The sequence below is a fragment of the Lissotriton helveticus genome, chromosome 1_1 (assembly GCF_964261635.1).
Source record: "Lissotriton helveticus chromosome 1_1, aLisHel1.1, whole genome shotgun sequence".
Taxonomy (NCBI): Eukaryota; Metazoa; Chordata; class Amphibia; order Caudata; family Salamandridae; genus Lissotriton; species Lissotriton helveticus.
Window position 1 is genome coordinate 2,050,816,532 of NC_136057.1, and position 19,051 is coordinate 2,050,835,582.

The window sequence follows — 19,051 nt, forward strand, 5'->3', positions numbered from 1 at the left end:
CACAGTGTCCCTCAATTCCAAGATGGAAAGACACTTCTCCCCTTGCCCAGGGCCTCTGTGCCACTCAGATGAGTGGGCAGGGTAATCAGCAGTCCCTTTCCCTGTGATTACTCAAAACTGGTTGTGAGCATAGCTCTTCTCCCAATTGCTTTGGTAGTACCCTGGCTAGAGGGACAAAGGCCAGAGCTCTCCAGGTGTCACTTGACATTTACTTGTGACAGGGCAGGCCCCTTTGAAGATAAATAAGTGCCTGGGCCCACTCCAATTGGTCTTCCTGCCAGTAGAAGAAAAAGCCCTTCCCACACCAAGACCGTTGTCCCTGCCATGGGAGCAGTTTTCACACCTCATTAAAGTCAAACACGTTGATTGACAGCTGGTAGACAGCTAATGTAAATTGGTCTCCAGGAGCCTAGGAAGGGAAAAGGTAACCTACATTTCCTAAATATCTATTACAAATTCAACTTTACCATTGAAATTGGCTTTTAATTAAGATTAAAATAATCTTTAATAGACTTTTGTAGCTGGTGTTGTCAAAAGATACAGATTGAAGTTTAAAGTATGGACTTTTTCTAGGATCCATTTACAACCCTGCCAGTGAAAATGTGTTTTGGGCTATAGTCACTGGAGGAGCACACAAACTTGAATTTGGCTCATGTAACATTATTCAATATCAAGCACCTTACCTTATAGGAAATAGATTCACTGAGGGATGACTTATTAATATTTAAAAGCAGGGTTTCCTACCTGATAAAGGGTTACTTAAACAGAATTCGACTACAGATTTAAGGCTGTTGCTGCTTCAGCCGGGCTACATTTGGTAGATATGAAGAACTGTTTTACAGGCCCTCTCTGGGATGGCACTATAGATGCTGCAGTCCGCGGGTGGCCTTCAACTTCCTGGCGGTCGAAACATTTTCTATACCATATACTAGCAACTTATACCCAAATTAAAGACGTCAATCACGGGTAAGATAATTTAAGAATTTTTAAAGGAGGAGCATTGGTACTTCATTAATGCTTAGCAGAGGTAAAGTGCACAGAGTTATAAATGCAGCAAAAATTATAGGGTAAAAATTAGAGGGAAACCACGCAAAAGATGGTCATTTCCTTCAACATTGTTCTAAAGATTATTTTTTTACTTTTGCTGGGGAAATATGCCTTGCAGGTGGGCCTTACTTATTGGACCTTTATTTTCTTTTCCTTTTTCTCCTTATATTTCTTTGAACAAAACTTTTTTGTTTCATTTCCCCTCAGCAATCAAGCATCTTGAAACCTGGTATAATTTAAATATTCATTGGAATTTTCCTGAATTAAATCCATTATTGATATAAAGTTCATAAGGTTTTTAGAGCTTATGCATCAATCAGAAACATAAATGTCAAAAGCTTTAACTGAGTGGCAGTCCCCACAACCTTACACAAAACCACTGTGTTTTCTATATCTTTTGCTGACACTTTCATAGTTGATAGAGAATCATAATCTACAAATGTATTTATTTGTTTATTAAGGAGTTTTATATAGTGCTAGCTTGACCCGAGGATAACGAGTGCTTCACAGCAGTTTTTGAGTAAGATTCATACAATATTCTACATATATATTCGGAAAGTCCACGTGAGCTGTGCAGCGTTGAGGTAGTACGTGAGTCCTGAGATAACCTCATTGAGTGCACGTTGTCTTGGGGTGGATACAATGAAGCAGTATTCACATTATAGGTTTGGAAGTCCAAGTGTGCTGAGCAGCATTGAGGTAGTCAGTGAGTCCTGAGATAACCTCATAGAGAGCACGTTAACTTGGGGTTGAACCACTTAGGTGGGGGGGTTGCAGGTGGGGTCCAATAGCAAGGAGAAGGTAAGTCTTATAGCAGCAACGTCTGGGAGAAACATCTGTCATTGTGCTTCAAAAATCTGTTTTAATTTGCATGGCAGAGTCAGTATTTCTCCCGTGCTTACTGTGCCTGCTGCAGTAATTGTTATTCGTTGACCAATTTTTCATGCCATCTGAGAGATCCATGTCAGGCTTCTGCAACTGATTATCCTCAATATGCTGGTAGTCTTTTAGTTCTTCAAAATCTACTTTTAATCACCATGTTGTGATATGGGCAGAGAAATCATGTAGAAAACTATCTTTCTCTAATCTTCAGTAATCTTCAATGAGATGATGCGGACTCTGTGATGGCACAAAATTAAATTTAGCTTACCTTTCATATGTGTATCAATAATAATGTGCATCATTTCACCCACGAAGAAAGTGTGGACCTTATTAAAATATGTGTACTTCCTCTTACTCAATACTACCATGGTTCACAGACTGAATTTTATAGTATGTTTAGTAGGATTAAAAATAGTATTACTCATGCACTACAAAATACTTTTCACTAACCTGCATGTAGAAATCTCAACCTCTCTTTTCTATGCAGGGTACTCCTCACAACAGCGAAGTCTCCAAACATGTATGCATATCATTTTATAGTAAATATGGGAGGTACTGGGAGCAGTAACTGGAGAACTGTGAATGCTGATGCCTAAATAGAAGGAGGGGGTTAATGAGGAGTAAGGAAGGTGTAAGGAAGAGCTGTGGTAGGGTTCACAAGGGTCATGTTTCTATCCACAAATGAGTAAGCATATTCCTGTATACACACCCGAATTCTAAATTACTGGAGACATAAAAAACTGCTGTAAATGTACTCCAACTCAAGCTTGGACAGTGCCCAGCACCACATATGGCCAACTTCAGGTACTTGAATAACGTTGTGTTGAAAATAATGTAGATTAGGCCTTAAAATAGAACCCCATAGATAATATTGTTTTACAGAAATTTATTAATTTGAACTTTTTAAAATATGTATACATTTAATTTAATGTTAATCGTATTATACATACAGAGAGAATAAATAGTATTTCATAGAAAAAAATGTTTAATAAGTTCTAAATGTAAAATGTATTTAAATGTATTTTTAAAATGTGTAATTTGCATGTTTTTGGTCATTATATTTGAGTAACTTTTAATATGCAACTGAGAAATATGAACAGTTCATTTTAAATGGGTATTTTCTTTTCATTACATCTTAAGCAATACATATAATTTCATTAATTTAAAATAATAGATATTTAGTTGAAAAGTATGTAAACAGCGCTGTAGCTTTTTTATTTGACTCTATATTAAAATGAAAGATATCAAATTAATTTACATTAAAATGTGATATAATATGATTAGTCATTTTTGCCTCAAGTTGAATACACCTTGTCCAACCTCCCTATTCTTATCAATAAGGAGGTCTCTGCCCTGACTGCATTCATGTGAAAAGTGACAAGTAGTAATTTTACACTCATACTTTAGGATCAACCCCTGCATTTTCCTAGCCTGTTTCTATAACCGGGTGTTGGTGATTTTAGGCCTCTGCGCACTTTTTCACTGTGGTCCAGTGTAAAGTGCGTGCGCTCTCTGTGTATTTGTGGTGAGAGTGGCCTGCCCTCCCATAGGAATGCATGGGGATATTTGTGTCCATGGTGGTTCCTGATGCGTGGGGAGTGCAGGGGCGAGTTTGGTATGTGTGAACTAGTGAGATTAAATGCTGTGCGACGGTGTGCACAAATTTAATGTGTCTAGTGTAGGAGTGCCACTTTTAGAAGTTGGCATTTCTGTGTGCAGTGAATGTGAATTGACTGTCTGGCTTGTGAGTGACAGGGGCTGGCTGGTGTGATTGGCTCCAGGAGCTAGGATGGGTCTGCCCGGTGGTGAATAGGGAGATCTGCATGTTGATGGAAGGGAGGAGTTGCACCTGGGACCTGAATAGGGCTGTGCCTTCCCTCCACAATGCTGGATCCACCCCCTGTGGTGTGTCTGCTGTCCCTAGCCTGTCTAGTGAAAGGGAGAGAGGAGCTGAGCAAAACAAAGTGCTCAGGAGTTCCCCTGAACCAGTTGTAGCTGGTTCTCCCATTGCCTGCACCTTGTAGACAAAGGATTTTGTGGTATGAATGAGGGGCTGTGACCTCATGAAAATGTTCTTGTTCTTGACTTGAAACAACCAGGAGCGTGCTGCTGCTGGGGATGCTGATCCTGACAGTGGCCGACGTAGCCCTGTCCTGTGTAAATAAGCCCTTGTGAATATTGCCCGTGCCAGTTGGCACAGTGTAGGTTATGTGTTTACTATTCTAATGTGTTATGAGAATACAAAGGCTATTTTTATATAACATTGTGTGGAGTTCCTTTGGTAGTGTGCCTGGGATGTGGTTGCTGTGTGCATGCGCAAATGCTTTACACATTGCCTCCGGGATAAGCCTGACTACTCATGCCAAGCTACCAAGGGGGTGAGCAGGGGTTATCTTTGGCGTGTAACTCCCTTGCCCTGACTAGAGTGGCGGTTTCTGCCTGGCTTTGGGGCAAGCCTTAGCCAACCAGAAATCCCATTTCTAACAATCATTATCTGCACTAATGTGCTGAATTGTTTGAAAAATTATTTAGTTTTGTTCTTTTATATTAATTTGCATGCATACTGTTTTCAATTTTTCCTGAAACTGGCTCACACGATAATTGATTTGATTCATGGTTCAACAATGATTTCATTATAATGGGGGTGATCTTCATAACAACATATTTCCTTTGGTATTTTATCTACATTAATACCTTTCTTTTAACTCTCTTGTGTAAGAAAAATATTCTCTGTTTGGAAAAGAACAACATTACCATAAAAAAACAAAGGTCTGAACTATATAAGCGAGAGGAGTGATATAGAAATTAAAAAGCGTTGGGCTAAATGTTGAGCTGTGAAGTACTCTGTGTAAGCTGGGCAGCAGCACAGTTGTAGGGGGAAATGGACACTATCTGAGAATGATCTGTCGGAAAGGAGAAGATCCATTTTAGGGCTGAGTCACAGATAACTAGATAAAAAAGATTTTCCACCAGGGTGGAGTGCGATACATATTTGAAAGCTTGGGAGAGGTCCAATAAAATGAATGTTGCATGACATTCAGCATTGAAGATAGGTATAATATGTTCAGTTGTGGCCAGAAAAGCAGTTTCAGTGCTGTAAAGCATCTGAACATGAATTGTGAATCATCATGAAAACATTGAGTTACCTGAAAACTGGAAAGTTGACTTGTACCCTCTTTTTCCAAAGCCAAAAGCGAATGTAGCAATACAAGCCTCTGATTTGCCATGACTGTAGGGCCTGCAATTGACTTCTTAAGCAATGGAGCACATGTGCTTGTTGTCTCAAAAAGTGCGCTGTGACAGAAGTAATAGATCTATTCAAAAGCTGACTCCATTGTGAGCCAATAAGATCTCCCACAGTTTAAAAATGGCTAGAGAGCAAATGTTTCCTCAACAGAGCTGGAGGTGAAGTTAGAGAGAGAAGGATCTGATGCCACAGGAACTCAGCTAAAGTCTCTGAATCAAGGTATACATTAAATTATTGATGTGTAGCAAACATTTCATTTTTGGCAATAAAACAGAACATCAGACCATCACTTTTTTTTACGTTATGTTGTCGCAGTGCCCTCCACCATATTTACAAAGGGGCGTTAAACCACAATTTGTTGCTCAACCCCCCTTTGTAAATATGGTACCCTTTCACACAGTTATCTGCGTGAAAGGGGCATGCAATGGGTGTTGCTGTGGGTGTTCTCATTGCTTTGTGAAGCAAGGTGTAAATCTGAGGCGGTGCTAAATGCAATAAGAGGCATTGGAATGGCACAACAAGGAGAAATACCTTTATTTTTCATTTTTTTTCTGCTTTTTCTATGTGTGCTGCATTCTGCAAAACAGCAAATTGTCATTATTGGTTGTTCAAGTGCAGGAGGGGACACCTAAAAACAATTATTCTGCTCTATGGCACAAGGGTGTCAGTGTTGGTGCTAGGCATCTGATTTTAGCGAAAGGGCTAGGCAAAACAGGGGGGAGCTGTAGTTTTTAAAATGGCAGACGGTGGCACTACAAAAGTTGCCATAGCTGTGTGCTATGTCATATCTTTTATTAAGCATCACAAATAGACCCTCAAATCCATGAGATATACATTTGTTTTAAAAGTGGAAATGCCCATTTAGCAAGTCCATGTTGACGTCTGTAATTTATAAAATGCAGTTTCCACTTAAACAGATTAAATCATCAACTGTTTTCATGTGATTAAATCTTCTCACAGCGGTCGGAAGTGTGTGGTACATCGAAAGAATGCCCTGGAAGTTTAGGAACCCACACAAATGTACATGTGAGTGGTTATTTCCAAACGCTTTTGGCACATTCCCATCGTGGAAACTGTCAGAGATTTACTCTTACCATGGGCAGGAAAAAAAATAAGTTACAGGCTGGTAATGTAAAGGGATCACTATGAAAACAGGTATGGATACAGGCGAAGCGGTTTCTCCATGGGATGGAGAACAATGCACTATGTGCATTTACACTCATTTGAGACACTTGTCCATGTATAAACGTACAATTTCCAACTCCAGTGGAAAATAGCCAAATGCCAGCAAGTAGCTGTATTAACACATTCCTGTGGGGAGGCCATGGATGGTGTCAGTGGGACTGACTTCTCTGACATTGGGGAAAAAATACTCTTAGACCCTGAGTATCATCGTGGTTCACCTAAGTGAACAGTTTCTGTTCTTGAGAAGTGGTATCACTCAGCATTTTCTAAGCCTATTTTATTAATTTCTTTATCCAGTCAATCATGCTTATCATATTTAATCTCAGTTGTATTTTTTAAATAGAAATCGACTTACTTTTACTGTCTATGGGGCTGATTGACAGCAATCACTGTAATTACGGGCAGATTTCTATGATACCCTGCAGGTACTTTGACAAGCTGTGCTATCCACAAAAAGGCTCATAATATGTCTGAAAAGATTCAGCTTTCCAGGCATACTATTGTACCTATCATAGGACTTGTTTTAAGGCTGCTTATTCTCCCGTGTGGAGTTGTACATTGCAAACTATCCTGCACAGTGGAAAGGACAACCGAATATTCAAGCACACATTTTTACTAGTTTTTGTGTTTCCTTTACGGGAAAGAGTATTCTTGCCTCCAAAGCCTCTACTGTCCAGAATATGAGGTAACTGGTCCGATAATGTGCAAAATGTTGGCCCAAAAGGGGATTACTCTTCCAGAGTGGTTAAAGATTTCTGATCACTATGCTTTAAACCTTGAGAATCAACGCTACAACCATTTGTGGAGTTAGTATTTGAATCCCTGCTACAGTCTTAGATCAGTGTAGGTGATTGAGTAGACGCTGAAGTCTCAGATGTATGAAGTTAATTGAAAACAGTGGTAAATACACCTTAAAACCATATGAACCAATCGGTATGTGTCATTGTTTGAAAAGGGAAACAGGCGACCCTATTTTAATCCATTGTCTTTCTAACAAGGCTAGAATAGTATGGATAATATCCCGAAGAATCTCCAGTAAGACACATTTGATTTTTTTTATTTTGCATCACAAAATGCCAAAGCATATGAAAATTCAGAACTTACTTTTTATACTTTTGAATTGTAAGGGTGCTTCAGTTGATCTTGCACAACTCTCTTATTTGAAGTATGTTAAACACTTGAAGTGTAGCTTTGTCAAGAGGTGGAAGAATCACAGTGCTTTCGTCAACTAACTTGTCATTGATAATAGATACTCTAAATGAGAGGGGCATTGTTGGTAAGTGGCAGAACAATAAGATAATATATGAATAGAGATTTCTAGCAGGTTATTTAAAGTATGCGGTACATTACTGGGAAATGAATTTGCAGCACTGTGGATGCACAATTGTTCCATTGTTATGTACACCAGTACATTCTTTTGTGACAAAATTGAGGTGAGGGTTCGTAAGTGTTCTGAGCCAGCTCACTTAAAAGTGAGCAAACTATAAGGTGATGTGATTCAAGTTGTTTTGCATTTGGATTTTAGACAACATAAATGGTTACATAGTTTCAACAGTAATAAGTAATATACTGCTGTTTTATTATATTTGGGGAGAACAATATTTCATTTGATTTGTTTTGTGGTTTCAAGGAGTGAATACAAAGCCCAATGATCATCACAATGCTTTAAATAGGAGGTCCAGAAGCTCTAAACAAACAAGGAAATTACATAACAATAAATCACTAAAACAAAGTAGAAATAGATTTTAAAAATGTAAAAAAACAATAATAAACAAGACTAAAGTTATGACAATAAAGTATATAATTGGTAACAAAAGAGATTGAAATAGGGTGTTCATCACAAGCCTATATTATAAATGGAGAGCCAAGTATAAAATATGTACAAACATATTTATTCAGTTCACAAGAGTCTTGTGCCGCAGTAACATCACTTTTTTTATGCTCTGGTGGGGCAAGCCTCTCAATTTTATCTATGAGGCGAAGCAAAGTCACTCTGCATGGCTTGGCATGGCCTCATAGATTTGTAGTATGAAAAAGCAGCACAAGTCGCTGCATTGTCTTACTCTGCGTCAAGGAGGTGTTCCATGGGCGAAGCGGTGAGTTTTCACACGCAATGCCAATGGATTTTGACAGTGCCCCAGATTTACTTAATCATGTAAACCTGAGGCAGTGCCAAAACCTTCCGCCTCCCCAAAGTAGGCGTTACAAGGAGAAATATTTACTGCAGCACACATGGAAAGACGAAAACAACTCTTGGGATTGTTTTTGTGCAGGATCGTGTCCCTTCCTGCTCAAACTCAATACTGTCTGAAAAGGAGGCACCTTGCACCATGGTGCAAGGGTGCCTTTGTTGGCACTAGGCAACGCAGGGGGAAAGAACAGGTACACAACGTATTTCATAAATATTGTGCATTCCTACTCTTTTGCTTTGGCATAGTACAGCGCAGGAAAAACACTTCTGGTGCTGCCCTATGCCAATTTTTCGTGACTGATGCCCTGTGTGATTAGCTAAGGCATGTTTACAACTACCCATTGAGCTGTTCGGCGCACCAAAGAGCCAATTTGTTAATATTCCTTCAATAGGGCGATATCAGTTATGTTGCCACTGTATGGAGGAGTAAGGATATAACCTCCTGATTGAAAGATGTGAATGAACGTCTCAAATAAACACTTGATGCTAGAAAGTAAAGTTTTTGGTGCCTAACATATACCCAAGTTGGATTTGAGTTTACATAATCAAAGAGGTTTCATGAAAGGTACAGTAGACAAAATTAGAAGGCAGTCAGACAAACAACTGAAATAACATCATCTATCCAGAGACTAATTCCTTCAGAGATTATATCATTATGAAAGGTACACTTCACATCAGATTATTTAGTGTAATGTTTAATCAGGGCAGTTTTTTTAATAAGAGCAGAGGCTTGGAAAGAAGCAGAGTTGTGGCTATCACTCTATGAATGTTGAAATCACCACAATGTTACTAGGCAGTTGTACATTATGGTTTGTGACTCATTCACAAAGGTTACATTGTTACCTGGTGGGTGACCTATGATTTTTGTTCTGCAAGTAGAAATGGCAATACATTTGAGTTCCAAAACCAGACAGTGGAAATTTGGATAATATTCAGGTAATAACAGTTTTGTGTCACATGAAGTACCTGTATGAATAATAGGTATTCGGCCAGCGTTTTACCTTTCTGGTCCAAATGGAAAATTTAATAATGAGCTTGGATAAGATCATCCCTATCAGACTGGCATAATTCATTTAGCTAAATATCTCATGAGGTTGCTTTTAGTAAAAATATATCTGGGTTAAAATGATCTAAATGGGTTTAACGGACAAGATCATTGCAGGAATCCTTCTAGTCACAAGTAGTCATCATGCATGAGAGGTAGGGGAACAACATTCTAGGTCAGAAGCATTGCAATGTTAAAACAGTACATCATGATCAAGATTACTCCTGGTCTAGCTATAATTTAACAGAGGAAGACTTTTTCAACTGTGTTTGACAAACTGTAGGCAAACCCCCTTGTCTTACCATATTTCATGTAAATCCTTATTTTGTGTAATTCTTCCTAAGTAGCAGCGGATATTTCAGTGCTACACTTTAGCTAATGGCTAAACATGTCAAAGATTAATGGTAGTGGATAGTTATGATGCTCAGCACTAGTAGAAAATTATGTTTCAAAAGATAGACCATTATGTATCTCATTCATCAAAACTCAAGCCTCCTATGTCTATTTGTGAATGTTAGATTTCTTATCAAATGTGATGTTATTACGATTAATCTAAATATCAGCATTTTGCTTTTTATTAGGTAGATACAATTGGTAGGCATGTGTTAGGAATTGGATTTTTGGTTGCCAGAGATATGCACCCTGTCCAAACACAAACCACAATCCTAGTCAGATGCACACCATAAAGGAACCTGTGTACAGATACACACCATAAATTAACCTGTGCTCACCCTCAAAAAAGGCTCCACAATAATTTAGAAAAATAGATTATGATTTTATAAATAAAAGAAGACCAAAACAACAAAAATCCAACAAACTAAAGTCGAGATATCAAATTTTAAGTTTGAAAGTGAAAAGTAGCGCTTACAAGCATTAGGAGCATGTTAGAAATTGGGTCTCTAATTGGCAGAGGTATACACCCTGTATCAATATGGACCACAATCCTAGTCAGGGTAAGCTAGATACACACTAAAAGATTACGTCTCTGCACCCTCTAGTAGCTTGGCACAGATCAGAAAGGCTTATCTAAAGAGGCAATATGTAAAGTATTTGTGCAAAACACACACGCACAGTAACACAATGTAAACATTACAAAAATACTCCAAACAGGTTTAGAAAAATAGTGAATATGTTTATGGAAAAAACAAGACCAAAATGATAAATATCCAATAAGGAAACTAGAGTTATGAATTTAAAAAAAATAAAACAAAAAGAGTGCTTAGAAGTAAATAGCGCTAAGAAGTTACTTGAGGTCACGCTGGACTGGCGTAAAACTGTTCAGGCTAACTGTGATGGAGGGCTGGCCGGCTACAAGACTCAGGCAGGACCCGCTAACAACGTACCTTGGATGGAGTAAGTGTTAATGTCAAAGACTTGATCCGAGGAGTCGAGGAGGAACTACGTCATTGTCTATCCTGAGGGTGGAGGTGAAGTGTCGCTCTGATCCGTGCAGTCAATGCAGGCATCAGCATTGAACCCCTTTACAAATCAGCTGCTGAGTCGATGATGAGCAGCACTGTCCATCGGCATAGAGACGCACAGTCCGACAAGGTGATGTCTTTGATCGGCCCCTACATTGGTGTTGTAGGGCAATGTGTTAGTTCTGATCAGCGTAAAGTTGGCACTCCATCAATTTTGATGATTCTGGACAGTATCAATCACCTATCTACGGCCCAGGACTGGATTGGCACTGCTTGGCAGGGATACAACTCATAGATTGCAGAGTCCAGGTGTTATTGCAGAGTTGCAAGAAGTCTTTGATAGCCCTAAGACTTCAAAACTGGGGGCAAGCCAGTACTCACTTAGAGTCACTCTGGGCTCAAGTGAGATGGGTACAGTCCTTGTCCTCAGCAGGGCAGAGATCAGCAGGCAGTAGGGCAGCTCAGCAAAGCAGAAAGCAGTTCCTTCAGAACCTCAGTCAGGCAAGGTGGCAATCTTTGTGTCAAAGCAGTCTTTGCTCCTGGAAGACTTTTTCACAGGTCCAGTATGGTGCTATCTTGGTAGGGTCAGAGCCCCAGTACTTACACACAAATGTGCCTTTGAAGTGGGGGGCTACTTTCAAAGCAGCTCCTTGAGATGCCCAGGTCCCCTTTCATCCCAGCCCTTTCTGCCAGGGGGCTAATCAGCACTATAAGTGGGACACAGAACACTGCCTGTTAAGGTGTAAGTCTCAGACCCATCCCTCTTCCTGCAAAGGGAGCGTTATCTGAATGCAGGCACGTTCTCTGTCACACCCACCAGTGTGTGGCTGTCAAGGGGGAATGCACAAAGCATTGCTGTCACCCACCCCAGACGTGTATTCAAGACCGGCTGCAAGGTACACAGAGTGGTAAGAGCAATGAAAAGTCCACTTTCTATAAGTGGCATTTCTAAAATAGTATTGATAAATTCAACAATTTAGCTTTATCATTCCAATGATATGATATATGACAGACCTACTCCTTCTCAATGAGAATTGCTGATCATACGTTTTATAGGGAATTCATATTGTTAACCTATGAGAGGGGTAGGCTTAACAGTAGTTAAAATGAATATGGGTATTTTTCACTACCAAGACATACAAAACTTAAACATATATGTCCTATCTTTAATTACACAACATCCTGCCCTTTGGGCACCTAGGGCTTGCCTGTAATAAAAGTGGGGGGGTTGGCTTGACAAGGGCTTTTAAATGCCATATCAACATGGTATCATAATCTGCAAACACAGGCTATACAATGGCAGAATGGAGACATGTTTTAGAGTGCTACTTGGGTGGGTGGCAGAATCCGTGCTGCAGACCCACTAAAGCATTTAATTTACATGCCCTGGGCACAGATCGTGCATTCTTACAGGGAGTTATAGCTAAATTAAATATGCCAATTGTGGATAAGTCAATTAAACCATGTTTAGAAGAGAAGCACATGCACTTTAGTGCTGGATGGCACCGGTTGGGTGTTAAGAGTCCTATGGACAACAATACAATCGCAGCAAAATTGGAGGCAAGCAGGCTAAAAGTAAGTTGGAAGACCACCCTAAAGCTGTCAGGTCTAACAGCTCGAAATTCTAAATCTTTGTTAATTTTGAAATAAGAATATGTATGGGCCTGATTACGACTTTTGCCCTTGCACAGCATGGTCAAAGCTGCGCAAAACCCACCAGCCTTATTACAAGATAAACTTGTGTTGGCAGACAGACCTTTTGCTGTTCCACAGGCGGTGCCCTGCAAAAAAAAAAAACGCAATGGGAATGGCAAAAATTTTACAGCACGGCATGGACTGTAAAGTTCATGCCATTTGGGAACTGGGAGTGCAAGCAGACAGGGGATACATCCCCAAGGCAGGGATATGGGGATCCTGTAGGGCCCCTTTTGATTCCCCACTGCTAGACTTTTCAGAGCGGGCTCACCACCATTAAAAGGCTGGCAATGGGGAAACTTGAAATATGCTTGCACAGACTGCGCCAGTCCAACTCAGCATATTGTATTGCCCCTCTGCTGTGCCACCGCCCGGGAATGGAAGTTCTCTGGCACAGCCGGCGGTCCACCACTGGAACGCCGCAGAAAGTCATAATCCACCGGTCAGACCACTGCCCCCACAAGTCTTGTGGTCCCTTAACCCCCAGATTAATAATCAGACCCCTAAGATATGTCCAATATAGTAAGATGAAGTTTTAATGTCTTAATAACATTGTTTAAATTGAAAAAAAATGAAATATGATTGGTTCAAATAAAGTCTCCTGTGTCTTCTTTTCCAATAGAACAAATTCCAAAATGGCACAAGTTCAAGCTCTTCTTCTCTGTCCAAAAGTAATAGTACATCATGCAGTCAATCCAATAGTGAATGTGGTTCAGATGAGACAGAAGACCAGTTTAAGTCAACTTTTTCCCAAGTGGTAAGTGATTTGCTGATTGTGTGTATTTGATCATTTTAGTATATTTACAGATTTAAGTTTGTAATGGCATTTTCAGGGGGGTTTTCAAGAGCACCTGCCCACATCAAGTCCTCTTCCTCTGGCTAAAGGTATATAATAAACATATTTGCATTTATCTGATGATTAAAAAGTATAATTCAGATGAAAAGAAAAGGTTGATGTAGGTATTTCTGATATATTTATGAGCACCATCTGCAAATAATTTGCAGTACCATGAGAATCCCTTCCTCAATGCAAACAAAATTGATGTACATGCAAAAAATGTAAAAACAAAAAAACACATGAAGTGATGTGTATCCACATGTCATTTTGCCAAATAATACAAGTTAGATGTGGAACATGGGCGTATACTGTTCCAATTGAGGTACAGCTTTAATTCCATAATTATTTTTGACATTTTAAACTATTGCTTCATAAAACAATAAATCACAACCAGAGGTGTGTAGTACAGCATATGTGTGTGTCTGTTTGTGCATGTGTCTGTTTATTTACAAGCAAAGACCAACATAAAATATTTAAACAATCAATAACAAAATACATATTAATACATTTCACAAATATACAAAATAGTAAAAAGAGCCCATAAAAACATTTACTAAAAAGTATTATAAAAAATAAACTTTACTAAATATAGAAACATTTAAGAAAAAATAATATACATTTTAAATAATCAATATTAGAAACAAATGTTTGATTCCAGATATAGTCAATATAGTGCTCCACTCCAGGCTAAGCAACAGTAGGTCAAGTGTTGGACTACAGAGATGTTAAATTTACTACTGCTACACCAGTATAAGCAACAGTACAGAAAGTGATGAACTCTAGAAGGATTCTATATACTACTCCCACTCCAGTATGAGCAACAGTAAGAAAAGTGGTGTTGGACTTCAGAGGGTTTCAAATACTATTCTCAATCCAGTCAAAACAAGAGTAATGAAGATGTGGGCCTTTGGAGTGCTTAGATTTATAATTCCAATTCCAGTCAAACAACAGTAGCAACAGTGTTAGAATTTAGAGAGAATAGATTTGATATTCAAAACAAGTCTAAGCAACAACAGGAAAAGTATTTGACTTAAAAATGTTTACATAAATAAATACAGATCCTATTAATTTATTGAAAAGTTTGAATTCATCATACAAAATTGTATTATATAACAGTATACAGAAATATATTTATTTTAAAAAGTTATTATATTATTTAAAAAAGAAACAAATACTTAAGGGCTCATTATAACAGTGATGGGACCACCCGCCAGATGTGCGACGGTTCCACCAGCCCGATTAGGATGCGCACGCCATACTGGTGGGTGTATCCTGGCTTTTCACCATTGCGGACGGTGCTGATGGCTGTCTGCCACTTGGTGCAGGGAACTTCAGGGGGTACCCAGGGTGCCCCCACCAACTCCCCAGATGGGGCCCTCAACAGGCCCCCAAAGCCAATCCCCGCTAGCATTTCCTGCCATGGAAAGGCCTATACATCACCCACATCCTAATATGGCAGACGGTGCCTGCTAGGCACCCCCACCATATTAATGGCCCAGCACTGCCCGGCAGGCAATCATAACAATTGCTACCGGCGGAAAAACGGTGGACAGACTTTGCATTCGCCACGATACCCACTACCATCCTAATATGGTGGTGGTTAAATCTACTTACGTTGGCGGAACGATTGCCACCGCCGGCCCGGCGGTGGCGATCGTTCCTCCATCACCTGAGGCGGAAACCGGGAGCCTTTCTATCCCTTCTACTCTGTCTTTTTAAAACCTGATTGAACTGTTTTAAAAATTGATTGTCACAAATTACTTGCTTTTTAAACTCACCAGCTAGGAAGATCACTTGGAGAGCACTGCTTATTTGGGATTGGCAAAAGCACAGCGGATCTCAGCACTGCTGCACAGCCCCCCACAAACACTCCCCCTGACGCCATTACCGGCAGCGAGGGAGGCCACGCCCCTTTTTAGGCCACGCCCCAGTCGCGAGGGAGGCCACACCCCCTTTTTTAGGCCACGCCCCCGGTCGCCGAGCATATAACACCGCTGACTACTAGCGACTGTTAGATACCCCTATCTCCTGAGGCGGAAGCCGGGAGCCTTTCTATCCCTTCTACTCTGTCTTTTTAAAACCTGATTGAACTGTTTTAAAAATTGATTGTCACAAATTACTTGCTTTTTAAACTCACCAGCTAGGAAGATCACTTGGAGAGCACTGCTTATTTGGGATTGGCAAAAGCACAGCGGATCTCAGCGCTGCTGCACAGCCCCCCACAAACACTCCCCCTGACGCCATTACCGGCCACGAGGGAGGCCACGCCGCTTTTTAGGCCACGCCCCCCCTCCTCCCTATCTCTGGCATAAAATATGTGCATCCACAGGAAGCGCAGCGGACGAGCGCAGCGGACGAGCGCAGCGGGAGCGCCGTTTGCGCACCGAAGGCGCGCCTAAGGCAAGCCCGTCTGCGCCCGTCCGCGCCAGACCGAGCCCAGAGCCCAGGACCCCTGCTCATGCTCCATCCCCTCGGAGATACACCCGGGAAACACTCCTTAATTTAAGAGGTGCAATGACTCCGTGTCATAGCTCATCACCGTTAAATGAAGGACAATCCCGCTGTGCACTGTGCCCATACAAACACTCACCACGTCTCGCTCTGAAACCCCGCCGGATCAACATGGCCTTATTGAACTGTAGATCCCTCCCAAAACATCAAGTAGAAATCAACATGCTTCTACAGCCCTTAGAGATTGAGGTTCTCTTCCTCACTGAAACGTGGCTCAATGTCAACTCGGACCCAGACATCACCCAAGCACTCCCCCCAGGTTACCTTATAAAACATCTGGACAGACCCTCTGGTACCGGGGGAGGGATAGCTATTATCTACCGTGACCACCTGTCCTGCACTTTCAAGGACAGCCCATCCAGGACTGTGAAAACGTCCACTTCTCGATTCACCTACCACCAGATACAACCCTCTCAGGGATTTTAGTCTATCGCCCCCCAGGATATCAATGACTCTTCTGCGATTCCCTAGTAGAAACCATCACCTCTCTGGCCTGCCTAACTCCCAACTTTACGGTCCTGGGAGACCTAAACCTTCACTTCGACGATCTAAACAACAAAATAGCCGCCAATCTCAAAAACGATCTAGCCTCTCTTGGTCTTAACTCAAAAAACAGCCATGCAACCCACACCTTGGGCCATATGTTAGACCCTATATTCTCAAACCTTCCGAGGCTAATAGTGAACACCCCTACCCCTATCCCCTGGTCAGATCATTTCCTTATCCCCTTTAACCTTAAGTTATCGGCAGAAATACCGGAGACTCCCCCGGAGCAAACTCCATCCCGTCCCTGGCAGAAACTGGACACAAATGTATGGGCTCAAACACTTGCTCAGACCCTGCCAGCTTTAGACGACGACCCATCCCAGGCAGACGCGCAACTACGCGACTGGATAGCTCAATCCCTGGATACAACCCTTCCTGTCAAACCCCTTCCCAGTAAGAGAAGAAGTCTTAAATCCCCATGGTTTACCCAAGAGTTGCACCTGCTTAGGAAACAGTGTAAAAAACTTGAGCGCCTCTGGAGACGGGACTGGGCACACGAAAGCAAAAACGCATACAGATCAGCGATAAAACATTATAAATCCTGTATAAAAAATGCACAGACAAATTTTTTTCGAGAAAGCAATACAGACAGCTTCTAATTCCTCCAAAGAAACCTACCGCATTGTGCGCCTCCTTACAAAAACCCCGGTTCCTGTCATTGCACCAGACCCATCTGGTACTAGATGCAATCAAATAGCAGAATTTTTCACTACAAAAATCCGTAATATCTTGGAATCCCTCCCACCCTCCACCCCCTCCCAACCTCCCAGCATCTCTTCTCCGAGTGCAGAAACCCCACGCCTCCTAGCTTTCCCCGTGGTCACTACTGATCTGTTTTTATCTACCTTACAATCAGTGAAAAGTGGGGCCCCTTCAGATCCTGCTCCGCTGAGCAAATTAAAATTGGTCGCCGATACTATCACGCCACCCTTCACCCGATTGATTAATAACTCTCTGGCCTCTGGCACTGTTCCAGAGAACTGGAAAAAAGCGACAGTTAGGGCGCTGCTGAAAAAACCTCACCTGGACCCTAAAGACTTATCCAGCTTTAGACCCATCTCTCTCCTCCCGGCCATGGGAAAAATCGCCGAACGAATTGTTAATTCTCAACTGTCTCTCTTTTTAGAGACCAACAATCTCCTGCGCCATTCCCAGACAGGGTTTAGACCGGGGCAGGGTACCGATACCGCACTTCTTGCCGTAGTCGAAGAGGCACGAACCATCATAGACGCAGGAGGATCAGTGGCAGTGATCCTCCTCGACTTAAGTGCCGCCTTCGACACGGTGGACCACTCCATTCTTCTCCACCGACTCAGCTCGGCAGGAGTTTCTGATACCGCCCTGTCCTGGATCAAATCCTTCCTGGAAGGGAGAACCTTTCAGGTGTCCGACGGACCTGTGCTGTCCAAGACGTTCCCCCTTCAGTGTGGGGTTCCTCAGGGCTCCTCCCTGAGCCCCACGCTTTTTAATGTCTACATGTCCCCCCTACAGGACGTCATTACCCTATTTGGTATAAAAACTGTCATGTATGCTGATGACACCCAATTGGTGGTATCTTTAAACCACTCAAGTCAAAGTCTGGACAACTTGGTGGACTGCCTAAATAACATTCATTGCTGGATGTGCGAATCTCGCCTCAAGTTAAACGGAGAGAAATCCGAGATTCTACTGCTAGGCAGTACCACTGATGCCACTTGATGGCGACAGCCTCATGACTCGACAATGACAACGATTTTGTCTCTAACGCCACTTGATGATGACTCAGCGCCTCCTTGTTTAATAGAGCTTGAAGATGAAGCAGAACACCACTCTGCGTGCCTTGACGGTGACGCAGCAGGCTCTTATCGTCCACACCGGGGTATTTCTTCGCGGGACCTGTCTGATAAAAAGACTATTTAAATGTAAATAAAAAAAATCATCTTAGAAACAAAATATCACAAACACAGTTAAATAAATTAAAATGTTCACAACAATAATAAATATAACAACATTACACATAATTACTAACGGATAAATAGCACATAAACCTTAAACAATATACAAATAATAATATATTTGTATTTTCTTATTAAAATTGAATTGCATATTCAAATTAATAAAACATTACAAAAATTAAACACTAATGAATGAATTACATAATATATATAAGTATTACATAAGTAATAATAATTAAAGTATACAAATAGCATTCAATTAAAACGCTTTTAATTTAAATGAACTTCCTACCCACTTCCCCTACAAACCCAGGAACCTGCAAATAAAATATACCCTAATTAAATCACTATTGAACTATTTACCTATTTACAATCAAAGAAATCATTTATGAACATTTACAAACAAATTAACACAGATTTATATTTTTTGTAACTTAATAAACTTCCCACGCTATACCCTTACAAACCCAACAACATCCTACCAAAATATAAATTACTATCACGAATAA

The 19,051-nt window shown here is 40.9% G+C and overlaps 1 protein-coding gene across 1 annotated transcript in view; it reads left to right on the forward strand.

Moving 5' to 3' along the window:
• Positions 1-19,051, forward strand: part of LOC144766461 (vitellogenin-1-like) — a 1,095,729-nt gene that overhangs the window by 796,285 nt on the left and 280,393 nt on the right. Inside the window, exon 23 of the mRNA XM_078650353.1 lies at positions 13,336-13,470. Coding sequence (XP_078506479.1) covers positions 13,336-13,470 — 135 coding nt within the window. The remainder of the gene's footprint in view (positions 1-13,335; positions 13,471-19,051) is intronic.